At 37.2% G+C, this 25,460-nt stretch overlaps 2 protein-coding genes across 3 annotated transcripts in view; both read right to left on the bottom strand.

Moving 5' to 3' along the window:
- Nucleotides 1–4,299: 4,299 nt before the first annotated feature.
- On the bottom strand, nucleotides 4,300–13,176 carry LOC122071847 (nudix hydrolase 19, chloroplastic). Its single transcript, XM_042636281.1, has 6 exons — nucleotides 12,471–13,176; nucleotides 11,153–11,293; nucleotides 10,941–11,045; nucleotides 10,482–10,581; nucleotides 6,443–6,535; nucleotides 4,300–4,837 (listed from the first exon to the last, which is right to left on the bottom strand). Exons 1-6 carry the CDS (start codon nucleotides 13,119–13,121, stop codon nucleotides 4,560–4,562), a joined length of 1,368 nt encoding a protein of 455 aa, XP_042492215.1. The 5' UTR covers nucleotides 13,122–13,176; the 3' UTR covers nucleotides 4,300–4,559.
- A 7,474-nt stretch (nucleotides 13,177–20,650) lies between these two features.
- Nucleotides 20,651–25,460, bottom strand: part of LOC122090698 (biotin carboxyl carrier protein of acetyl-CoA carboxylase-like) — a 10,472-nt gene continuing 5,662 nt past the window's right edge. Inside the window, exons 5-8 of one of the 2 annotated variants that reach the window (XM_042660373.1) lie at nucleotides 25,351–25,413; nucleotides 21,112–21,180; nucleotides 20,907–20,952; nucleotides 20,651–20,813 (exon numbers count right to left, since the gene is read on the bottom strand). In XM_042660373.1, coding sequence (XP_042516307.1) covers nucleotides 20,743–20,813; nucleotides 20,907–20,952; nucleotides 21,112–21,180; nucleotides 25,351–25,413 — 249 coding nt within the window. In that variant the 3' untranslated portion in view covers nucleotides 20,651–20,742. The other variant, XM_042660383.1, reaches the window with a different exon arrangement.

Below are 25,460 nucleotides of genomic sequence, written 5' to 3'. Positions count from 1 at the left end.
ATATGCTTTTGGTTATTGCATATTGTATGTTTTGATAAAATTTTGGTAATTATTATTGCCAGCTATGACTTCCCAATTGTCTTCCATCAAAGTCCTGAATGGTTCCAATTTTGAGGAGTGGATAGACTCTCTTACTGTGTCTCTTACAATCATGAGACTCGATTATGCCCTAAGAACTGATAAGCCTCCCGAGCCCACAACTGAGAGTGATGCTACTGTAAAAACACTTTATGAAAAGTGGGAAGAGTCCAACAGATTGTGCCTGATTGTTATGAAGCATACTATGGACAAGACCATTAAGAAGAGTGTGCCTTCAAAAGAAAATGCTAAGGATTTCCTTGCAGCTGTTAATACAAAGTTTACCAAATTTGATAAGGCTGAGAAGGGAACATATTTGGAGTGGTTCTCATCCACTCAATATGATGGCACAAGTGGAGTACGTGATCACATTATGAAAATGACCAATTATGCTGCCACATTGGGTAAGATGGAAGTGAAGATATCTGATTCTTTCCTTGTGTGACAAATAATGCAATCGCTTCCATCATCATTTGATACTCTTAAGACCTCCTATAATGCACAAAAATTGGAGTGGATTCTTGAGGACATAATTTTCATATTGGTATAGGAAGAGGAAAGAAAGAAGAAGCCAAATTTATCTCATTTTCATATATGGGGATGTGCTGCAGAGGTGAGACCTTACAATCCTCAGATGAGGAAGCTTGATCCCAGGACCATTAGTGGTCATTTTATCGGTTTTTCTAAAAGATCAAGAGGAAATAGATTCTATTGTCCTACACATTCTATTGGAGTAGTGGAATCAAATCGGACAGTTTTCTTTGAGGATAATTTAGATTTTCAGTCTGCTCAACCACGTAACTTTGTCTTTGAGGAGGAATGTGTTCTTGTACCTATGCCTGTGATGCTGTCGTTTATTGTATTACAACCTCACATTGAACAAGAGAATGTCCCCACTCAAGAACCTGTGCAACCTATAGTGGCTGAGCCTGCACCCCCTGTTGTTGATGAGATGTAGGACCATATTGCAGCTGATGTTCCCTTGAGGAAATTAGAAAGAACTCGTCGGCCTGCCATAGCTGATGACTATGTTGTTTATTTACAAGAACATGAATTTGATATTACTTTGAATTCAGATCCAATCAGTTTTGATCAGGCTGCCAATGATCCCAATTTATCAATGTGGATGGTTGCCATGCAAGATGAATTGAATTCTATGTCTGTTAATGATGTTTGGGATTTGGTTGAATTACCAAAAGGATGTAGACCGATTGGTTGTAAATGGATTTTCAAGACCAAACGAAACTCTAAAGGTGAAATTGAGTGTTACAAGGCCAGACTTGTAGCAAAAGGATTCAGTCAGAGAGAGGGCATATATTACAAGGAAACATTCTCATCAATCTCGACAAAAGATTCTTTCAAAATCATCATGGCTTTAGTAGTACATTTTAATTTGGAACTTCATCAGATGGATGTCAAAACAGCTTTCCTAAATGGAGATCTTGAAGAGGATGTTTACATGCATCAACCCCTTGGCTTCAGGCAAACTGATACAGAGCACCTTGTGTGCAAACTCAAGAAATCTATTTATAGTTTGAAATAGGCATCTAGATAGTGGTATCTTAAGTTCGATGAAGTTGTCACTTCTTGTGGTTTCAAAGAAAATCTTATGGACCAGTGTATTTATCTGAAGATCAGTGAGAGTAAGTTCATTTTCCTTATGCTTTATGTTGATGATATTCTTCTTGCCAGCAATAATGTTGATCTTTTACATGAGACAAAACGATTATTGTCAAGCCACTTTGATATGAAGGATCTTGGTGAGGCCTCTTATGTTTTGGGCATTGAGATTCATCGTGATAGGTCTTGTGACATTCTTGGTTTGTCTTAGAAAGGTTACATTGAGAGGGTACTAAAAAGATTTAATATGTTCGCGTGTTCCCATAGTAAGGCTCCAGTTGTGAAAGGGGATAAATTTGGCAAGTCTTAATGTCCACAGACAGAATTGGGGTGCAATTAGATGAAGAACATACCTTATACATCTGCTGTTAGTAGTTTGATGTTTGCTCAAGTTTGTATATGGCCTGACATTGCCTATGTTATTAGTGTACTTGGGAGATATTTAAGCAACCCTGGTGAAACGCATTGGGTAGCTGCTAAGAAAGTCATGAGATATTTGCAAGGCACTAAGGATTTTATGCTTACTTATAGAAGAACCGATTCACTTGATATAGTCAGTAACACTGACGCAGATTTTGCTGGATGTCTAGATGACCTCAAGTCTACTTCTGGATATGTTATTGTGATAGCAGGTGGGGCTATATCTTGGACGAGTGTCAAGCAGACACTCATTGCATCTTCTACTATACAGGCAGAGTATGTGGCATGTTATGAAGCCATTGTACAAGCTTTATGGTTAAGGAATTTTATCTCAGGGCTACAGATTGTTAACTCTATATCTAAACTATTGAGGATGTTCTATGACAACTCCGCTACGGTTCATTTCTCTCATAACAGTAGAAGTACTTCAGACTCTAAACACATTGACATTAAGTATTTTTTGGTCAGAGAGAAATTTCAAGAGTCATAGATTACAATGGAATAGATTGCTATAGAAAACATGATTGCAGATCCTCTTACTAAAGGCTTGACTCCAAAAGTTTTCAAGAGCATGTCACTAATATGGGACTTGTTAGTTCTTTTAATGCATTTTATTAGTGGGAGTTTTGCTTAATATGTTCGCATTTGAATTTTAGTTTTATTTTATATATATGATGCATTATTATTGTTCTCAAGAATATATATACATTTTTATTATGGCCATTTGTTTATGTGTATACACTTATTTATTTGCCTCCTACAGAAAATTGAGGTTATATGTGGTGTATTTACCTCATTCAGTATCTGAGGTTCCAGTCAATACACACACATGCAATCACTAGCAAAGCCTCGTTTGATTGAGGTCTAGTGCTAGTGTTTCGGGACATCCAGACTTAGTCCTAATGAGCTTCTTTGATTGAAGCTTGAACGTTTAGGAGACGCTTGTAGTTAATGAGACCTTCGGTATCTGTCTCATAGGGCTCATTTGGTTTTCGAGTCAGAACCAATTTGAAAATAGACATGATGATCACTATTGCATGTTATTTTCATACCACACTTTCATACTGTTCAACCCAAGTCGGTGATGTTATGAGCACTTTGACGTGTTTGGTCTCATATTGCTTTAGATGTGATGATTAATACGGTTGGGTGTTTGTAATTCTCATTCGGACCAAGGCATTTGGTTTAAGGTGCACTCCATTCAACACTGTTTTGTTTGTGGTCACATTCAGTTTATCTCAACCGGAGAGTCGTTTTAAATAAATTTTAAAATCTAAAACTTGTGACATATGCTGCCCAAGTGGGAGATTGTAAGATTTCCAATTAGGTGGGCTAGCATAGTCAAATATTTGTTTCTAAAACCGGTTTAGTGGTGTTGACTACAAATGGAGTAAGCAGAAGAATCTAATATTATTGGTAAGTGATCTCTATAGAGATATTGGATTCTATTAGCACACCTTAATGGTATGAAATATTTATTACTATGTGTGGACCTAAGATATTGTTTCCCTAATTTCTTTGCAGGGTTAGTCCCTACCCTCACCTCTATATATAGTTATCACTAACATATTAAGTGAGGCTAATGATCTAAAGCAAAAGGGGAAGAGGGTAAACCAGACCAACATTGATCGTGTTGTACAAGGAACATACGAGAAGACATTGAAGAGTTGTAATTCTTCAGCCATGGATTCAGGTATGCCTAAAATTTGACTGTATTCATTGTTGCATGCTTATCTGATCTCCATGTGATGCATTGCAAGTATATTTTCTATCACGTGTGACCTATGAAAGTATTGAGTCACTGATTTTCTTTGTTTCGCAGACATATTGAGATAGTAGTACACCTTAATAACAGAATTCAGTATCAAGGGTTCTCCACCATCTGCCTTACTTAAGCCATTCTCCTGTGGAAGCCACCACAATAGGAAGCCGCTGAAAAGAGACCCATGGTCCTACTTGCACCCTGGTCTTTAGAACCAAATTGAACCAACAGGCAAAACTAAACAGTAGAACCAGTAGCTTGGAGAGGGAATCGAATGAAATTGAATGGTTCTGAAAATCCTTTTCTTTCCAACACAAGGGGGTTCACAATCTGCAAAGTGAAGCTTTCTCGGGCCGGATTTGAAGCAGAGATGCATTTCCATAGACTTGATGAACCCGTAAGTTGTTGCACTAAAGAGGTAGAGTAACAGGGCTATAAATATGATTAATTCCTTTTGCGGTAACAAACACAAACACAGATTGTGTAAACAAAACCAATACAGCTCAAATACAACACACAGATGCCCTCAAGGCATCAACATGGCTGAATAGAAAACAATGTTAAAATAAGGAGATCCTCCATCTGAGAATTCGTAAGTTTTCATCCCAGCAACAGCGAAAAAAGGCTTTGAAGGATTTGATGATGTGCCGATGAAAAATTAGTGAGATGTTTCCCTGTACTACAAATTTGAAATAGAACTAGGTTGCTTTGATGGTGCTGTAACACCAACTTGATGGGCCCATGAAGAGATCAGATGATGGGCAATGGCAAAAGGTCCAGGTACGAACATGGGAGTGAGCTCCCCGCTTTCCACATTGAAATCTGAGGACAAACTCTGACCCTTCTCTACACCCTTGCACATTTGCTCTACCTTGGCAGCCAATGTTCTTTGCGCCTTTTCATATTCAGCAAAGGTCAAAGCTTTCTTGATGTCTTCCCTACTGTGCCATTGAGCATCTAAAAAAAGGGGGGGGGGGGAAGAGGAGTAAAAGTTGATATTAGGCTATACAAAAAATATATAAATTGTAGAACATCATCTATCTACTTCCAATGGATGCAAACATTGATTGCGTATTTTATGAATGCCAGTTAATATGAATCTAAATTATATAAAACGGGTATGAATAGCTTATATATGAATAACCACGCAAAACTTGTATCCACCATAAAAAACCCACATAAATGTAAGCATGAACCACTTTACATTTATATACCTTACTTCTGCTTCTACCAATATCTATATATTCTTTATGCACAGGCATGCAAGCATTATTGTTGCTAATAACCAGAATTCGATCTAAGGTAGTAGCCTTAAACATGATTCGTTTGAATTTTACGGGACTTCTGTACAAAAGACTCAAATTCTAACATTATTGTAGCTAACCCCTCCTGTGGCGCAACAGTTAAAGTTGCATTATTGCAACATGTTGGTCACAGGTTTTAAACTTGGAAACTGCCTCTCCTACGAAGTAGGAGGTAAGACTACACACATTTGCCCCTCCAAGACCTTGCAGTAGTGGGAGCCTTGTGCACTGGTTGCTCTATTGTAGCTAACCCCTCCATAATCAAAAGCCGCAAACAATGAATAAGATCCAGTATAGTAGACAACACCCTGTACCCAATATTGGGCTTCTATCTTGAATAACTTTAGCAGGAGAAAGATTCTACGATAAACATACTAAATGAACAAATTTGCAAGGAGGTGCTGGCAGTCACAAGAAGAAACAAGATCATGAACAAATCAAGCAAAGTTCAACTGCTTTTTATTGACGATTGCAGACCCGCAAGGAATTGATGGCCTTGGAAATGGATGTCAAGGATGAAAATAAAAGGCGTTATCCAGTGACAATTTAAATTTTTAGCAGGGAGATGCAAAGATTCTTTATGGGGATTGAAGATTTTTCATTTGTTAAAGAGAAGCATGGAGATTTAAAGTGACATATTGTTTCCATTATTTCATGATTGGCAAAACAGCCGAATAGGGTTCTGGTGCTTTTGTTATTTAACTGAAAGCTTATACAGATATTGGCCAAAGAATTACCTCATTTACAGTGTTTGTGTTGGTGTTATCCTATATACCCCAGCATGGGCATTTTGATTAGTTGGGAAGTGCCAACAGCCAGCCCTTCTATGTGGGGAGTTGGGGACAGTGCCACCAAAATGCCCAAGAAGTACATCTTAATCATGCAATTGTATTACCCTCCCATTATCTTTTTTGTGTATATAAGGGATTTCAAGGCATACAATTCAAGGGATTTGATACATCTGTTCGCAGACTCTCCAAATTTCTTTAGTGATAGCTCTCTCTGATCATCTTCGGCCATGGATGTCACTAATAGCTGAATCATTTAAATATTTTCTTCATTGTATAATTGTTCATTTTGCATCATTTTACTATCAACCCTAGGTCTTTTCTGTTTCAACACAAGGAAGTGCTTATATGCATATTCTCAAATTAACAAAGTAAAAAAGCATAAATGAAAACAAAGTTAAACATAATAAGGGGCAGAAAAACATAAACCACTAACAAACTTCAAACCATCCAATAATTGGTCAGTGTACCTTCTAACTCTTCTGTGTCCACATGTATGTCGAATGACTTGGCATACGCAAAGAATCCAACCATCAACTGACATGGCATGCTGTTTGGTCCCACTGGAAGCATTGCAGATTGCAAATAAGAATATCAATTAAAATAAAGACACCTAATAAAACACCACATATTTTAAACATTTTTCTGGTACAAAATTGTAAACAGTTTAACATGAAAGAATGCGTACTGTGCACAGTGATCTCTCAATAGTAGAATATTAAAAAGTGATGTATATCTACTGAAAAATTTATGAAGATACATGTAGCACGTTCACATTATTCCACAACACCTTGAAACAGTTACAGAGAAGCAGAGGGCTTAATTTCTAGCTTCAGGGTACAAGTCACTCGCAGTCAAAGAAGTTTCAAACACTATCTTTTACTTTATAAGATGATCAATCATGATCAAAATTTCAAACAGCCTCAAAATGACCATGCAAAACCACCATAAGGTAGCTCTTAAGCTACTTGACTTGAAATGCAGTACTAATAATGCAAAAATGAATTAGTAAGTACTAGGAAGCGCACTCGGGCAGAACACTGAACACCACACAGTATCCTGAATAGAACATGGTGGAAAGGCAGTTAGTGAAAAGGTAGCGTCCCCCTTGTATAACTGTAAAATTTCAGCCCAAGAAAATTCTTATACATGGCTAAAAAGATTGTCAAAGTTGGTTAAGAACTGAAGGTATCAGTAAAACAGTTCAACGGTTGAAAATACATGGAAACGTCCAATAAAAGGTGCACCATATGGTTGAGTTGGAACACCACTCTTGATCTCTTCTTTATCTGCATCTGGTTTTTTATATAGACAAAGGCAATTTGCTGAATACCTCAACCATGGTGCCTAAAGTGCATGAAGTCGAAACAGAGGGAAGATGTGCAAAATCTTAGAACACATTATCGATGTGCATAAAGTTCTGGATTTGCTAATTGTTTATGAATGATGCCTCTGCTTCTTTAGTATGATACCTTTCATTATTCTGTTGGAAATGTTAAAGGATTGACAACTAGAAAATAGGTGGATTGGCTTGCTTAAATTAGATATGCGAATAAACATGTGGCGAATCCACAAGGTAGTCTATATAAACTAATGCTGCATGCTTGTCAAAAACACACCTGGTGCCGTCTCGAGATGCTATCCAAAATAAAAAGAGATTGATTAGGGAAGCACTGACACCAAAAGAACAAGGCCAGAAACTGAGCATAATGGAAACCTAGAAGGTCCACCAATTTAGCGACAGTCTGATTTAGTAACTGGGATTAGAAGCCTGCAGAAACAGCATTAAGAGATTAGAAACACTGCTGGTACAAAAATAGAGATTCAGTGAATTAACTGATGTTGGGTATTGAGCACATCTATGTCTTCAGCTGGTTGGAGTTCTGAGAACAGCACATGCAACCTCTAATCGAACCTGTGAAAATTGCTAGAAGTTCTAAACCTGTGAAGATGAAATATCCAATGGTAAGTCTGAAACCAAAATAGAAATCAGGTCTGGAAAGGAGACAACAATGAAGGGATATTAAATCAGTGCTAAAGAAACTGTGGGAGAAAACGGTACCCTTACTATGCAATCTGAAAATCAAGATTAAGGATCACAGATGCAAGCAGGCCCAATAATCAAATATGGAATCAGATGTGAGATATAAAAGAAAAAAGAAATTGCATTGTTTAGGGAAGAAATCAGATCGATGGAAGGGGAAATAAAAAGATGAGATCAATCTTCTTGGGAGGAGGAAGAGAGAAGACATGTGGAACAAGATAGGAGAGAAGAAATCAAGATTGGGATACCAATTCCGTATGCACTGCTCAACAACACCAGAACTCTTTAAAAAAACTCCCCATCTTTACTCAGATCATCTCTAAATGATTTTTTTTTTTTGGGGGGGGGGGTGTATTACATACATAAGGACCTTCTAAAATTCCAAAATTGATTCATAAAAGGATTCCAATCACCATCACACAGTCAATACAGTAAATAAACTCAAAATAGAACTCTATCTAGTAATTGGAGACCTAGCCTCAATTATAAATAGAAGCATTGTATTCCAAAGAACTACAGTTGATTAATGATATTTTGTGAGCTTTTCTTGCTGGTTTGTTCCTGAAAGGATGTTTCAACAGCTGAGATAGTTGTGAGTGAGAGACCTAGGACTGAGAGAGTCCATCCCACCCACATCTATCCCTTCTATTCTTCTTCTTATTCCTCTAATTTCTTCAAACTTATCTACTGTTTTAAGTGAGATTGAAGCCCTCTAAGATTGCTGATCAGAACACACACAGACAGCCTATCAATTTCAGTTACAGGGTTTTCCTAGGAAGAAATTCGAGTTCTGTAACTTCCTGGCCTGAAGTCTGATTGTTGCAGGATTTTAGGGTCTTATTAGTGACCCTAGGAGAGACTCGACCAGGACTTGAGGCCTGCTGATGCTGAAACCAGAAATCACCCCATTGGTTTCATCAGTCAGGTTTTGGAACCCAGTCAAATTTCTTCAAGATCTACTTCATCTGAAGTCTGATCCTGAAGCCCTTTGAAGGGTTTGCTAGGGACAAAAAGAAGGCCACTCAACCCAAGTTTCAGGCCCAGCTGAGGCCCCACCTGCCAACCGTAGTTTTCTCCCTACAGTCCAGAAAACCCTAATTTCTAGGTTCATTTCTTCTGCTGGTTGCTGCCTACTTGCTGACATGTTGACGCCCATCTTTGGAGGGTTATTTGAGGCCATCACATCCTACCATAGACCAGGTTTGTTGGCTCATCTGAGCCTTGATTAGTGAGTTCTCTAATTTCATCCTAATCAACCCTATTTTCAAGATTTGGGTTATTGCAACTGTTGGTGAAATCTGAATCTGAGTTTTGAGTTTGGTGTGGAATTTATAAATTACTTGGGGTTGCTTGCCTATATAAATAGCCTTACATTCTTTTCTTTCATATTCTTGTGCTGCTACTTCCATACTGGATTTGTTGATTCCATCATCATTCTTCATCCATTACCAAGTAAGTGTGATGGTGGGCTGGTAGGGGTAGGGAAGAATCTCTGAGGTGAACTCAGAGTTGCAGGGGAGGGAGAGGAGATTCACACAAGAAGGGGGAGGGGGAAAGGAGAATCACACACAGCCCTCAGGCTCTTCAAACATTAACTCAATTCATCATTCTTCAATTCTGTCCCTAATTGAACGATTACATGCATTTAAATAGTAGAAGAAAACCAACATTAAAAAGAAACCTACTCTAATTTGAAAACTCAAATTAATTGGAAACTAAATCCTAATAGCTATCTCCCACCTAAGTTACCAAAAAAAATAAAAGATTGCATGAAAATAAAATTCCTAACCTCTCCTACTAGCCAAAGACTCAATATGGGTCCGGTTTATCTCTTGCTGGATACCCAGATGAGTTTGGATCACTCCATGGGTGCGTATCTACATCAAGTGTTGTTCTTAATTTATTCAACCAGAACCCCAGTTTCTACAAGGTTGGATGCAAGATGTTTTTTCGGATTAAGCAATTCGGCCATCTGACTGAATCCAACTTTTGACCAGACTTTCAACATCATTGAAAAAGGATTGCGTTCAAATCTGGGATCATCATGATCGTCAGATCTGCAGATTTTCTCATATTTCCAATTATGGTCATGTATTAAGATTCTAAAGAGAAATTGGAAGAAGCAAAGTGGCCTCCCATACTGGTTTCATGAACTATCATAAAATAGGAAAAAAGACCATGTTGCTGATGAAGCTTTATAAGGTATTGGCAAATGAATTTAGTCTACCGGATGTTTTTTGGGGACAACCTTTCTAAGGATGATTCTTTCCTTGTGGAAATTTTCCTTTTCATCCTCAAAGCTCATTCTCCACCTCAGAAGAAACATAAATTCTAGGATTCTTGTTGTATACACTCACTAAGACTGTATGTCCCTAACCTTTCCTCCTTTACCATTCCATTTAAATGCATTGAGATGAACAGGAGAAAAAACTGAACATAAGGAGGCATGTAGCACAAGAAGATACCAGGCCATGGCTGAGAACTATGATAAACAACTTCCCCCACTTCTACACCAGTCTCTTCCCATGTTTCTCTCCTCACTGCCTCTTCCAAGCTTTCTCCAGGCTAAAGAAAATTAAGAAAAAACCAATTTGAGTGAATATTCTGTCATAAAGAAAAGATAGGTAACACATTAGAAGCACAGCAAATGAGTAAATTCTCATTACATATTATTCCTATTTATGGTGACTCATGCAAAAATTCAGCTATGCTGTCCTTCTGAAAGGTCAAATATAAAGGTAATTGGATTGGATAAATTGCCAAGTCTATGACAGCCTAAACCACTCCTTCAGTTTTGGGGCATTTAATTAGTCCACTAACTAAATTTAATTGAAACTGTATTTGTTAAAATAGAAGCTAGAGATGCAAGAAAATTGAGTTTTCAAACACGAATAAAATTTAAAAATCAAATAAGAGTGGAATACCTCTATAAATCCAGCAAGGCAACTCCACATACGAGGTACAAATCGTGATTGTCGACTCAAAAGTGCACGGTCATTTTCTCTATCAATAACTAACATGATTACAACCTGTTTCAAGTCATTACCCACATAGCCGGATTAAGTACTATGGAAAAAAAATGCTCCATTAATAGATGAGTTATTTTACTAACCAACAGAGAGCGGAATCAACCTACCGGATCAACACGAGGATAAATCCTTTTCTTGCATGATTCACTTGAGCATTGCTTCCGCCTCCCGGCCTCCATTGGCACTGTTTTTTCTCCACAATGCCCACAGAAGCGTGATATGCCATGCCACTCTAGCAATGCTCTAGCCTGATCCAATTTAAAATAATAAAAGCAATGGTGGAAAGAGTTAAACAACCATTTTGCAACTTGGATTTCAGATTGACAAACAGGTAAGGTGTAATAAGTGCTATTACCCTCTTCCCAAGAACCCAGCATTTTCAAAATGTTAGCGCAGTTGTTTATATAATATCTATATTTCCTAGGGGATTATCATCCTATTATTAAAAGAAGGAAAAAAAAAAGCATTTAAATTAAACAAAACATCTGAAAATTTTGAAAGGAGAACATTTAGAAGTGCAACTAAAAGAATGGATTTTCAGAATGGATCCACCGCCATTGGATTTAGACAGTTCTAATTAGTTAGCCAGGGCTTCAGGTAGAGGGAAAAATTCTCTGCTTTATATACGCACACACACACACACACATACAAAGGACTAAAGAGAGAAACAGAGTAGGCCAATATTAAGATCTCAATTTATTCATTCACTAGGCTAACTCAGGCTTGAAGATCCAAATATCATTTTATAACTCTGTGCACTGGAGTTCAACTACTGATTTAAACAACTCACTCAAATATCCTTGTCCCAACTACTTGGGTTCTGCCACACAAATTCTGTTTTGTCATTCCTCTATATGTAGTTCCATATCTTCAATTAATCAAAATGACTCATCTTATTCCTCACTTCTTCAATCAAATTAAGTTTGGCCTTCCCTTGTCCTTTCAAGTTTTAATTTTTAAAACCAAACTGGTTCAAGTTATCCTTGGGTTATACGAGGGAGGGAAGGGGGTGGGGGGAACTAAGTTATCCTGGTAATTGTACCAACATATGAAGCACTCTCAAAAACAACTGTTTCCTCGTAGCCAATATATATTAAGAATGCCAAAGATAGCCCATTGGCGATGAACTGTTCCATCCTTTTTCAGCAACAGGACAACGATGTCCCAATTCCCAACTCCTAATTCCAAGCCGTGGGATTGGGTGATTCAAGTGTAATCATTCACCTCCCTAAATCCTCGACTAGTTGCCTATTTGGGGCATAAAGGAAACCACAATATAACCATGACGTCAATGCCTTCAACCATTGATGTCAATTAATCCTGGCTCGAGGCTGAAACGCTAGAAAAGAAGCACAGTTCGCCTCCAAGAAAATCTGCAGAATGGTAGAGAACACCAGAAGAAAAGCATCAGGAATCACCACTTACGTGACCAGCAATGGACAAATCCTGCATCATGCGGGAGTCACCCCAATCAGTAGCGACCATCAACGTCCGAAGCTCCACAAAGCAAAATCTCCTCTCACCCAATTCAGTAACAGAGCCGCTCATAGAAGAAACATCGATAGCCCAATATACGAGATCGGCATCAGACTCCGCACCCAGGTAAACAAACGAATCCGCCGTCAAACGATCATCAGATTCCCCCAAGAAAGCCTTGCAATCATCGAAGCTTAACCAACCCAAATTCCAACCCGGGACAGAACCATCGGTTGAAGCCGAAGAAGAGGCTAAAGGCTTACCTCTTCTGAAGGGCAAGACCTTGAAATTCAGCAAAGATTGGGCGTCATTGGGGTTCTCCAGAAGAAGATAATCTTTCATGGTTTCAAGGGCTGAGTTTGGAGAAGAAAAGTATCCTGATTTAGGGGTCTTGGATCTTAGAGGATTACCCGCAAACACATGAGACTGTAAATTGATAGACATGGTCGAGCTTTGGTAGGGTTTTCTATCTCCAAAAAAAAGGGTTTGCCTCTGAGACAAGATTTGATTTTGGCGGGAGAGTGAATGGGACGAGTGTGAGAATAAAGGAGACAACGAAGAAAGAAGAGAAGAAGAAGAAGACGAGAGGGAAAGGAGCATATCTTTCCTCTGCCATTGTTTTTGCAGGGTTGCAAGAAGACGACGGAGGGGTTGGTGATGACTCAGCATCATGCATCTGTGACACGTGGTTCAATGGTATTCGCTCAAAGATAGCGAAATACTAGTATGGTTTGGTCTAAAATGTGAACTACAAAGAAACACGTGTTTTACAAATCATGCCGTCTAGAATGTATGCTGTATGAAGAATGTATTTTTTCGATAAAAATATATTTAAAGAAGTAACGTCAAGGATGAAGTAATCTAGCGCGTCAGACTGTCTTTCTTTATTTATTTATTTTTTCTGTTAACCAATGTGTCTGGTGAGATTAATGGATGATAATCCTAATGAGCCATGTTGTATTTTTGGAATTGATCGCATCTATCATGATGCCTTATGTGCTTATAAATGCATTGTTGGATCGTAACAAGTTAGAGGGGTGTAAATCAAAATTGCTCAGAACTATGGAAGACATGAGAACTAATCTCTTGATGGCTTATATACGGAACGTCTATAGAGTCCATCCATGAAAAGACTTCGTATACGTGTAGTATTGATCTTAGTGACTACTATTCTATTGTTAGTGACTTAACAATTATAAAAGTGTATCCATACCTATAATTGCCTATTTGAAAAGATTTATTGTCAAAATGGTTTTATAAGAAAATGTTTTTATTAATAACATAAAAATATTATCAATTTTCGTTTTTTGCAAGAGTCAATTTTGATTTATTAAATGGATAGTTTGTACTTTTTTTTTAAAATTATTTTGGAGATATTTTAGTAATTTTCAGGGGTCAAAAGGCATTTTGGATATGGCCATTAGAGATGGCTAGCATCTCACTTAGGTTTGAACTTTATGACTAATCATTTTCACCCTAGATATATATAAATATCTCAAGGTCACACATGCAATGTGACTTTTGAAAGCTCAAAATACAGGGTTGTGGTATACCTGCTCAGTTGGGATGAGCAACCTGATTGTTTGTGAGATCCTTGGATTTTTTGGTGGCTTAATCCTATTATAATCATCTACAAAATCTCCTCAAACTTTTATGGAGGCTGGATCTATATTTCTAAAATGTATGTCAATTCTATTATGATTCTATTAATCAATCTTATGATTTCTTTTGTCTTGAGTTTGTATCAATTGTTTTTTCAAGCGCTCTGATAGGCCCAAGAATCACATTCTCCCACAGAAAACACTTCTCCTATATTTGGAAGGCAAAGGTTTCCTTGAATACTTGTAATGGTATAGGAAAATGTAAGCAAATGGGAGGACTGGGACACAAATAAAGATGTAAATGGATAATTGAAAGTCTATTTTCTATTCGTGTTCATAACTGTTTAAGGAAGTACATACTCAAAAAATCCGTATCTAAAAATTATCCAAATCTAATATTGGATAGGTGGTAGCAGAACGTATGTTTTGTGAACTTATTTATCCGTATTTCTTATATTAATCGTAGATTTGGCTTGATGGTAATTCAAGCCGTTAATTGATTTTGAGGTAAGAGTTTTTATTCCTACAACTTCCTCCCCTTTCCGCCATAAACCCACAACACCCCATTACCACCCCCTTTCCTGGCTCAGTCTCTCTTACTCCCCAAAGCTCCAATAAAGTAATTTTCAATGATGCTACATGCAGTGAGGAATGTTTTTCAGACTATTCTGTCATTACCAGCATCATTAATGGAGTTGCTGATGAAGATCATATCTTCCTGGGTTTGGAAAAATCCACTAGGTCACATAATCATGTAGAGGTTTTCACCAAAACTCACCACTGCGGAAGAATCCTATTTGAAAGAAAACTATTGCAAACCTGACGAAATTATCATGATTACAAAGACTACATCTGAGATCTAGTAAGAATCTCACAAATTAGGCTTCAGAAAAGAAACTATCTATAATTTTGAAATACTGTCTATTCCATGGCAGTCATCATCTCCTATAGACCGATCAAAGATCAAAGAGCTTGGAGGTTTTACTCAAAAATCAGTCATTCCCACTTTGAAAACGAACGAATTAAGACAAAACTAAAATCTCATAACAGTGAAGAAACCCATATCAACTAGAAGCAGAAAATTAAAGAGGAAACAATCAAAAGATGGATTGGAGAAAAAGACTCGATCGATGAGGCGGGGAGAGGGAGGGGAGAGAAGATGGGAAAGGGGGCTGCCAGGTTCACGATGGAAAGGAGAGGTTAAGGCTGGTCCTTTTAGGTTGACAATTCAACGGCAAAGATTGGATAGGATTAAATCATCATTTCTCAGTTGAAAAATGTATTTTTAAATTATTTATACTTACGTACTGGGACCTTTTTGCCTTTATTTTATAATATTAAATAGGTAAATCTCCTTTTAACCGAGATGGTTACAACATATTTTGTAACCACTTTTCTTTACCCTTGGTGACTTTGATTGCTCACAATTAGAAGAAATCTTTCTTGGAATTCAAACAGCATCCAACTGATAATTCTAGCCAGTGATTTATGGCCAGACATGATACAAGTGACCCATACAGTAGAAGATTAGAGAAAGGATGAGAGGCTTTGTTATTACAAGGATGTAATCACAAAATCTACCCAAGGGTGGAATGCGAAATTACAATGGTAAGTTATGGATTTTTTTTTTATTTTTTTTAACAAAGAAAATTTAAGAAGTATAAAGAGAAAAAAAGGGGCAGTCAACCGGGTGCTATCCCAAGAGGCAGACATGGGAAAAACATAAGAATATCCTTGATTATGAATGGAATCATATGAAAACCATTTCTTCTCTCTCAAATTCTTTGTGAACAATGAAAATAGAACTGGCAAAATCCTATTTCACCAAGAATAGATTTGTGCATTTTAAATACACAAGATCTGGGTGCGTCTTCTAGTTGCAAACTTTAAATAGTAGTAACAACAAGAAACCATCACTAACATCAACTGCGACGCCACCGAAGTACTTCTCAGTGGCACCGTCTGCTTCCTCTGCTTTTGCCTTGTTCGTCGAAAATAGAGATGGAGATGGAGATGGGGATCAAAATTGAAACCTCCTCTTAGGCTGGGGAGGGATTAGGGTTATTGTAAATTAAGTTTTTAGTTCCACTAAAACACACACACACACAGAAGTTGCAAATTCTATTTATAACCTTCTTAATTACAAACAGATGAAACTGGATTAAAATACTCTTATAAGTTCACGACATATTACAAGTAATTAAACAAAAAATTAAATGAAAGAAGAATTTATGAGAATATTTCTGTAATTTTAAATAGGTCCCTTCAATATCAACCCAAGTCCGTAGGCAAAAACATCCTCTGCAGCGAGCATCGGATGGCTGAGAGGACCTCGAAGCACGTGCCCAGATACTCTCAGCCATCCGATGCTCACTGCACTACCGCATTCGCTGCAGAGAATAATCACTCAGTGAGTAGTGGCTTCAGTCCTTCAACATCAACCTTAGTCGAGTTTTAGTCTTCTCCAGTTCTCCTCTACTAATGCAAACGACTAGGAATGTAAATGGATAGTCAAAATCATATCCGGTTTGTGTTCATATTTGTCTAGTGGAATCCATATTCAAAAAACTTGATATCCGGAAAACTATCTAAATCTGTTCGGAAGCTAATGGAATGCAAATATGAATAATGCTATGTTTGGTTTGTATATTATCTGTTTACATCCCTAGTAACAAACTGTATATCAGGGACTTTAGAGAGAGAGAGAGAGAGAGAGAGAGAGAGAGAGAGAGAGAGAGAGAGAGAGTAGGAAATTTTTTTAGAAAGGGCATGTCAAGAAATCCACACGACAATATCTTACGGATCTTTTTCCCCTATTCGGAATAGGGAAGGACTACTTTGTTTTTTTCTTCTTCTTTAACAAGACTAAAAAACTTTTAATAAAGAAAATTTGAATAGGAGAAACACTTCCTTAGTAAAGATTTTAAGAAAATAATTGGAATCAGCCACCAAACTCGAGACAATTCCAATTTTGAGACCCTTTCAGCTAAAATTGAGCTTCCCTGGAGAAAAAAAAGAAAAAGAAAAAAAAATGGAGCACAAAACATCCTCTATAATGGCCCTAGAAGCGTAGTTTAAAGAAGTTGCTTCACTACTGGGGGCACATACTACAGCTTGATAATTTGAAAAAAATAACCAAAGAGGACATATTAAAGCCCTTAGCTAGAGAGAATCTCATCTTGAATGGCCTCAACTTCCATGGTAGCTAGGGGTGTCAATCGGTTGGGCCGGTTCTGTTTCGGTCGGGCTTAATTGGATTTGAAGACTTTCAAAGGCTACACCGTGTCCGCTCATTTAACTAATTGGGCTTAGTTATTGAGGGCATGGTACACTTTATATTCGGTCGGTCGGTCTCAGGCTATAATCGGGCTACCTTAATCGGGTTTTAGTCGGGCCTTAATCGGGCTACGGACATATTTAATGTTAAACGAGCTTTAACCGGTTTTTAAACGGGCCCTCTTTAAAATGTGCTCTTATATTCCGGGCCACTCATGCAAGCCCAAAAAAATGATAATAAATCAATAAATGATACCAAATATAACCATTATTTAAAATGTGAACATGTCTTTTTACTTTTTAGTTTTTATTCTTTAATTTGGGGGGTAAAATAAGTATTCTACAATCATTAAAGGGTCGGGCCAAGTTGGTGCATAATAGGCCGGTCTCAGTCGGGCGTTATTCGGTCGGTCTTGATCGGGCGCCCGATGGTCCAAGTAGCAAAACCGAGACCGACCATTTATAAACGGGCCGGGCTCAAGCCCGACACGTTTAATAAACGGTCTGGGCTGGGTCAGGCCGATCTATAAATGGTCGGTCCCGATCGATTTAGTCGGGTCGGGCCACGAATTGACACCCCTAATGGTAGCAGTAGAATACCTAGCACCACTCTTACTCTAAGCAGCCACGCAGCACACACGTCGTCCTTCCTCAACTGACATAACAGAAGCAGCTATTGTGCTAGTCAGATCAACCACATATATATATATATATATATAGAGAGAGAGAGAGAGAGAGAGAGGAACCATGCACGTCTGACGCAAGGTACATCAAACATGTGGATCAATGGGAGAGTGTAAGAGAGCATGTTCAGCACACACAAGTTATAGGAGAAATGTGAAAAGCTGGGATTGCAAGTTCTGTGTTGTGGCAATAGCTTCATGGATTTTTATTTTGGATTTTTTTTTAGCTGTCCTCTCTATCTGGAATTTGTGGAAGCTTGAAACATGATAAAGGTAAGTTAGCTTTCCAACGATTTTTTTAATAATATCAATATAATATCAGAGTGGAAAGTTATGAATTGATCTTCAGGCATGGCACGTATGCTAAAGGAAGTAGTGGTAGTACATTAGTCGGATCCAAGCTCAGGTTTGAATTGATAGTGAAAACATAAAGGTTATAACCCTTTGAGTCAGATTCCATCTGTAAAAAGAATCAGGTCAATAAGAGTTAAGATGAGAGAGATGACAATTTTAGTGATCAGAGGTCGGATTGCCAGATTGTGTAATTAATTGCCTGGCCAGTTGGAACTAGATCCATTTTGGCCAAGAGCCGAAGTTAAAAACAGTCAATAGCCTGCTCGTGGAGGTCGACTGGTTCCACCCATAGTTAGCAAATTCGGATTCAGGAATTATTTAGGCGGAGAATTATTCGGAATAATTCGATTGATTAATTTGAGGATTCGGTCAAAAAAGCGGTCAAAAAAATGGACAAAATAAAAATCGTAGTCGGATTCGGATTCGAGAATTATTCGATTAAAAAAATAAAAGTCGGGCAAAAAATTCAGATATTATTTTTATAGTTCATTGTATATTTTTTATTTATCAAGTTATTAACTTGATTTGTATACTTAGAAAGAGCAAATTACTTTATACAATAAAGTAAAAAACTATAAAAAATTTATCATTGAGCGATGGAAGCAATGGCTATTGTAATCCAATTTCTACTCATGAAATAGATTAGGCCCCAAAAGAGTGAAAGCAAGATTACAACCACAATAAAACAAATAAATAAATTGACCACAAAAAATTTTTACGATCATTTTGCTTGGGTTCACAAGACCCATATTGCACTAAGACGCACTAATTTTTCAGAATTAAAGTAACAATATAAAAGAAGATTGATTGATACGGCGATATGAATCTGTCCTAGTCCCCCGGAACCTCAAATTATCCATCAAGGCTTGATATCTCCCCTATCTTAGGATGAACTGATGAAGTTATGAGAAGAAATGAAACAAAGAGTAGATTCGTACGATTGTTACAGAAGAATTAGGTGGAGAAAAAAGATGGTAAGAAGGAGGCGAAAATTTGTGGGAGAAGAAGATGAAAAAAAAAAAAAAAAAAAACTATTTCGCGTGGTGGGTACGTGGGTTTCATATTGACGTTTGTTTTTTTTTTTTTTTGTTTTTTTTTTTGTTTTTTTTTAAATACTGTTTAAGTGTACCGAATAATTCGGTTCGGCCCGAATTATTCGCATTTTAAATTCAAATTAGTAAAAAGCGCGTTTTTTACCGAATTTTATTTTTAATTTGGATTTGGTCCGATTTTTTGATTTAATTCGAAAAAATTCGGTTCGGCCGAATTGATAACTAGGGTTCCACCCAGAATTGTGAGTTCTAGGTTTTAAGTGGCTCTTTTGATTGGGGATTAAATATATGACCTAAGGCTTCATAAGAGGACTCATGGGAGATTTCTTTAAGCTTAAGAAGAGTAATTTATGAGGAAATGAAGCTCCATTGATGAGTAACCCAAAAACCCCCAAATCTTCCATGCTGCATTGTCGATCCTCCTGTGCCTGGGTGCAGGCGCCACACTCCCTGACAGAGACCTTTTTCCCATAAGATAATCATGAAAGTATTGTTTCCAAAAATCCACCAATCTACCAACCTTCCATACTTGGGGAGGTTGGTAGAATGAACATCCGGACAAGGTCCAGGATCAGATCATCAAGAGTGAGTACTCAGCTTACAGTTGGTGGATTGTGCAAGTATTAGTTGAACCTGATCCTGATGCACGCTGATTGCAAGAGGCAACAGCTTGAAACACTGGAGCTACCAAAGCCGTATGGATCCTTCAGAAACAACACCACGCCCCAACGTATCAGTGACAGTCACTATGCTCTAACTGAATATGCGGTTACCACTTTATGGATGGCATGGAGTGATGAAAATGGCTCATCAGGTTCTGATGATAAACCATAGATTCCTGTTGATCCATCTGCTCGACACATAGTGACAGATACCTTGCCACATCCCCGATGGTTTGAACCAGATGTTGGAAATTGACACAGCAATAAATCACAAGAAGAGATCAGGTAAAAGATAGGCAAAGGAAACCACTTATTGGATGTAAGATTCGTTAATGGATCGTGAAGATATCTCATCTTTCGTTTCCTGTCAACGTAAATTTTTACCATCAACCCTAGTTCTTTTATATGTGCTACTAAGCAATATGGTTTCAACTTCCACCTTAGAAACATAGTAAACAAATTGGAATAAAAGGGAAGCACACAAATATCCAAGCCAAATGATGAGAACAAAATCCAAGCCTTTCATTTATTTCATAACTGGCACCTGAATTTTATGATTGGAAAGGAGCAGGCAATGTTCAAAATCAAATTATTTACTGAAGCTTCTTTATCCCGGGGAAAGAAGGAAGGACCACAATAAGAGGATCACCATATCCAACAGGATCTGCAAGTGGAATGGAAGAATGGGAACATGTTAATCACTTTTCCCATAAAACACTAAAGATATATATGTATATAAGAATTAAGCTCAACATACCGCCATCTTTTCTCAGTATCTTAACGATCTCCCCCGCAACATCAGACTGGAAAAAAGATGGAAAGAAATCAACACTCAAAGCCTTCTACATAAGAACAGGAACACTTAATTTGCAAGTAACGGAAATGAAAAACGATAGATGGAGGGGGACCAGAGCCAGGGCTGGAAGGAGAGTCTGTCAGTCACGGATTAGGTTGAACCATACCTCAATTGGGATCTCACCACCTAGCTGTTCAATATAGCAAAGCACTTGGCCCTCCTTCACAATCTGCTTCTGTTATGAAGAGAAACATGGGTCATACAAAGTGGAAACCTTATCATCTAAGAATTTCGGGACAATTCATCTTGTAGAGTTACATGTGATAAGACGTCTGCGTTGAATAAGAACATGAACACGGCTGGGACTTCATTCAAATATGGTTGTGCATCCCAAACATAAGAACACTCAACTGATGTCCCTTTTAATAAACAGCTCGACTGTGCTCCTACTTTGATGCTTTCTTCCCATAGATCTTTTCATTTGACTTGCTTACCAACATGCATCATTAGTTTTCATTTATCCTTGACTTGCTTTTGTAGACTACATAATATGATGCATCAAAGGCACAGAAGCCAAAGCACAAAAGGAAACCTTTCGGGCTTCACAATCTAAGCCTTTCCAATCTCAAAATCAAGGTTTTTGCACCTTGGAAGAGTAGGGAATATTCTACATTGGAGATATTCAAACATTTGTCAAGAATAAAAGATCCAGGAATATGCATAGTTTCTTCACATCATCTGCCTCAGGAAGGTTGCATGCCTAACAGTGTCTGCCAACACAACACAAATGTCCATGTCCATTGATAATGGCTTATCATGGTAACCAGAGCATGCCTACACAGATAGAGAGGTAAAAATTGAATTCTGTAGCAGAAACTGGCATTCCTTTGATAGTTTTAAAATGTTAATGTAGGCAAGTTCATCTTGCGAGAAACCTAGGAATCCAGTTTCAGGTTTAGGTTAACTGAGTAAAAAACAGTCGATGGAATAATAATGATGAACGGATCAATGCAGATGAGCACTAACAATTATGCTTGGAATCTTAAATGACAATATTTGTATTTGAGTTGGATATGAATAATTGTCCAAATGATGGGAAGTTGAATCTTAAAGGAGTATTTGACGACATTAACAAAAACCTAGACCCCTACCACATCTTCCCTTTTTTTATTTGTAAACTTGTTGAAATTCAAATCACATTCAATTACTGCACTATTCTTCAAGGATTAGTGACATTAGTCAACTCTGCCGATGTTTTTTGCTTCCAGTCCCAAGTCCTAATAAAGGAGGTTAGTGCATCGGGTCCCCAGCTGGCATTGTGTAAATTTAGCCAAACCCTTTAGCATGGATCCTAGATTTTTACATTTTTGACCATATGCTTAGCACCCCCCCCCCCCCCCCCCCAACCCACAGAGGGGAAGTGGCGACCTAGACCATGAGCAAGTCCCCTATAAGTGATCCACCACTTCAGCACCCTGTTGTGCTGACAAGTGAGCAAGGGTTTTTACACCGTAGATGAGTGCAGGTAAAGAAGTCAGTCCAAAAGCATAGGATTAGGTTAGCATCGTGGAACATAGGATATTTTAGCGGGAAAGAGTTTAGAATTGATAGAAACAATGAGAAGAAGAAGAATTGACATAGCTTGTATACAAGAGACCATGTTGAACGGTAAACCTAAACAATTAAATGGCTATAAAGTTTGGTATAATAGGGATAAAATAATAGAAATCGGATGTGAATAGTAGTAGATAAGGATCTACAAAATGATGTTGTAGATGTTAAAAGAATTGGTGATAGGATAATATACATCAAACTTGTGTTAGGAAGAGAGGTAATCAATATAATATTGCTTAGCCCAAATTGATTAGATGAAAATATGAAGAAACAGATTTGGGAACATATGGATAAGATTAATTTAAGAAATTAGTCAAGAAGAAAAAAATATTACTAGATGAGATTTAAATGGCATGTTGGAAGAGATAGTAGAGGATATGAAAGAGTCTATGGGGGATAAGGTTTTGGAAATAAGATTGAAGAAGGGACTTCAATCTTTCATTTACACATGCTTTAAAAAAAAAGAGAACATTTAATAACCTTTAAAAGTTGAACGCAGTAGTAGCCAAATAGACTTCTTTCCAACCGAAGGCCTGATAGGTTAACATCTGAATCTTGTAAGTTATAACAGGGGAGAATTTAACCATGCAACATAGATTGAGAGCTATAGATGTTTTAAGACATTGAATTGTAGGAATTATGAAATTACTGTACCTAGGAAAAGGTGATGGAACTTAAAAGGAGAAAACATGAAAATGTTTACTGATAAATTAGTAACACAGGGAAGGTGGGACTTGGACAACAAATATGATGTGGAACAAGATGGCTACTTATATTAGGAACGTAGCTAAAGAAGTTCTAGGTGAATCTAAAGGAAAACGACATTCATCTAGGTAAACTTGGTGGAGGGATGATAAAGTTTAAGGAACCATTACGGCTAAGAAATCTAATTTAAAACTTGGCAAAGGACTAAGATGAGGAAGATTTAAAAAGGTATAAAAAAAAAAAAATAGAAATAAAGCTAAAAAGAAAGTAGGAAAAGTGAAGACACAAAAATATTAGAATCCCTACAAAAAATTAGGAACAAAGGAGGGAGAAAAGATACCTATAAACTAGTTAAAATGAGAAAGAGGAAGAGTCGACATTCAACCATATTAGATGCATTAAGTGTGGATGGTCATGAATTAATAAATGATGGGGAGATTAAAGAGGATGGAAATAATATTTCTATAATTTTCTAGATGAAAGCAATACAAGTAATAGTGTTTTAGAAGGTAGTAATTACTATCAAGAAATTACAAACTTTATATATATATATATATGTGTCTGTGTGTGTGTGAAAAATTAAGGTGTTTGGAAAAGAAATAGAAAATAGGTAAATAGTAGGTCCAGATAGTATTCCAATAGAGGCTTGGGAGAACTTAGGATTAGTGGGAAAACTTGACTAACAAAGTTGTTTGATAAGATTATCGCTACGAAAAATGCCGGATGAATGGAGGACAAGTATTATTGTACCAATTTATAAAAATAAGAGGAATAAAATCTATGAGCCATACTATGAAATTATGGGAGAGAGTAATTGAAATACACCTAAGACAAGAAACTAATTTTTGGATAACCAATTTAGCTTTATGCCATAAAGATCAACAATGAAAGCTAATTATTTTCTAGGAGAATGATGTCATGATTTAGAGAATGTAGGAACAATCTCCATATGGTATTTATTGACTTGGAAAAATCTTTTGAGAGTTAATTTGGAAAATGTTAAAGAAGGAAAAAAATTTCGATTACAAATGTGGAAATAATTAAAGCTATATATAATGGTATGGTCACTAGTGTAAGAATTGTGGGATGACAGGGTTTTGAAACCCCAAGAACAATTGAATTCCATTTGGAATCAGATTTAAGCCTCTATTTGTTTGCATTAGTCATAGACAAGCTAACTAGAGACATTTAAATCAGTTCCCTCGGTGTATGCTTTTTTGTTGATGATATAGTCTTGGTGGATGAAACAAAAGCAAGGAAAAATGCCAAGTTGGAATTATGGAAATCTACCTTGGAATAAAAAAGTTTTAAGATGTGTAGAACAAAAATAGAGCTTATGGTGAGTAATTTTAGTAACAATAGGGAAAAAGTGCAGTAGTGAAAATTGATGATAGGGAGATGCTGCAAAGTGACAAAAGGTACCTAGATTCAATCATAAATAAAGAACGAGAATAGAGGATGATGTTGCATAAAGAAATAGAAACAGGGTGGATGAGTGAAGTGGTGTATCCGGAACATTGTTTGATCAACGTATTCCTTTAAAACTCAAACGAAAAAACTTATAGGACAGTTATACGACCAACTATGGTGATTTATGGAACTGAATGTTGGGCAATGAAGGTTTGTGCAAAAAACTTAGTGTAAGTGAAATGAGGACGTTGAGATGGATGAGTGATAAAACAAGATAAAATAGGGAACGAACAAATTAGGGCTAATATAAGAGTAGCTTTGATAAATAATAAGTTGAGAGAATGTCCTTAGAGATGACACGGACATATACAATGGAGGCCCTTGAATGCTTCAATAAGGAGCAATGATATGATTTATATTAGAGGAGATAAAAAATCCAAGGGCAGACATAAAATGATCTTGAGATAAGTGGTAAGGAAAGACATGTATAGCCTAGGACTAGTAACAAGTATGTCTTTGAATATATCATATTATAGCAAAAAATCCATGTAACCGACCCTATTTAGTTGGGATCAGGCTATGTTGTCGACTTGTATACAAGATCAAGTTAAAACTTAAAAGCCTGCTAAAGAGCTAAATTTACAGCATTATCCCCATGAACCAAAGGAATGCTTACCTCTTTACATGATAGAGGTGCACGTTTCCCCTTTATGGTCCGCGATCTTCTGAAAAATCCAACCTGCACCATTATAGTTCAGTAGAGAAACCTTAAAAACCGGGGGGGGG

The sequence above is a fragment of the Macadamia integrifolia genome, chromosome 2, assembly GCF_013358625.1.
Source record: "Macadamia integrifolia cultivar HAES 741 chromosome 2, SCU_Mint_v3, whole genome shotgun sequence".
Classification (NCBI taxonomy): domain Eukaryota; kingdom Viridiplantae; phylum Streptophyta; class Magnoliopsida; order Proteales; family Proteaceae; genus Macadamia; species Macadamia integrifolia.
This window is presented reverse-complemented; position numbering and strand designations above follow the sequence as displayed.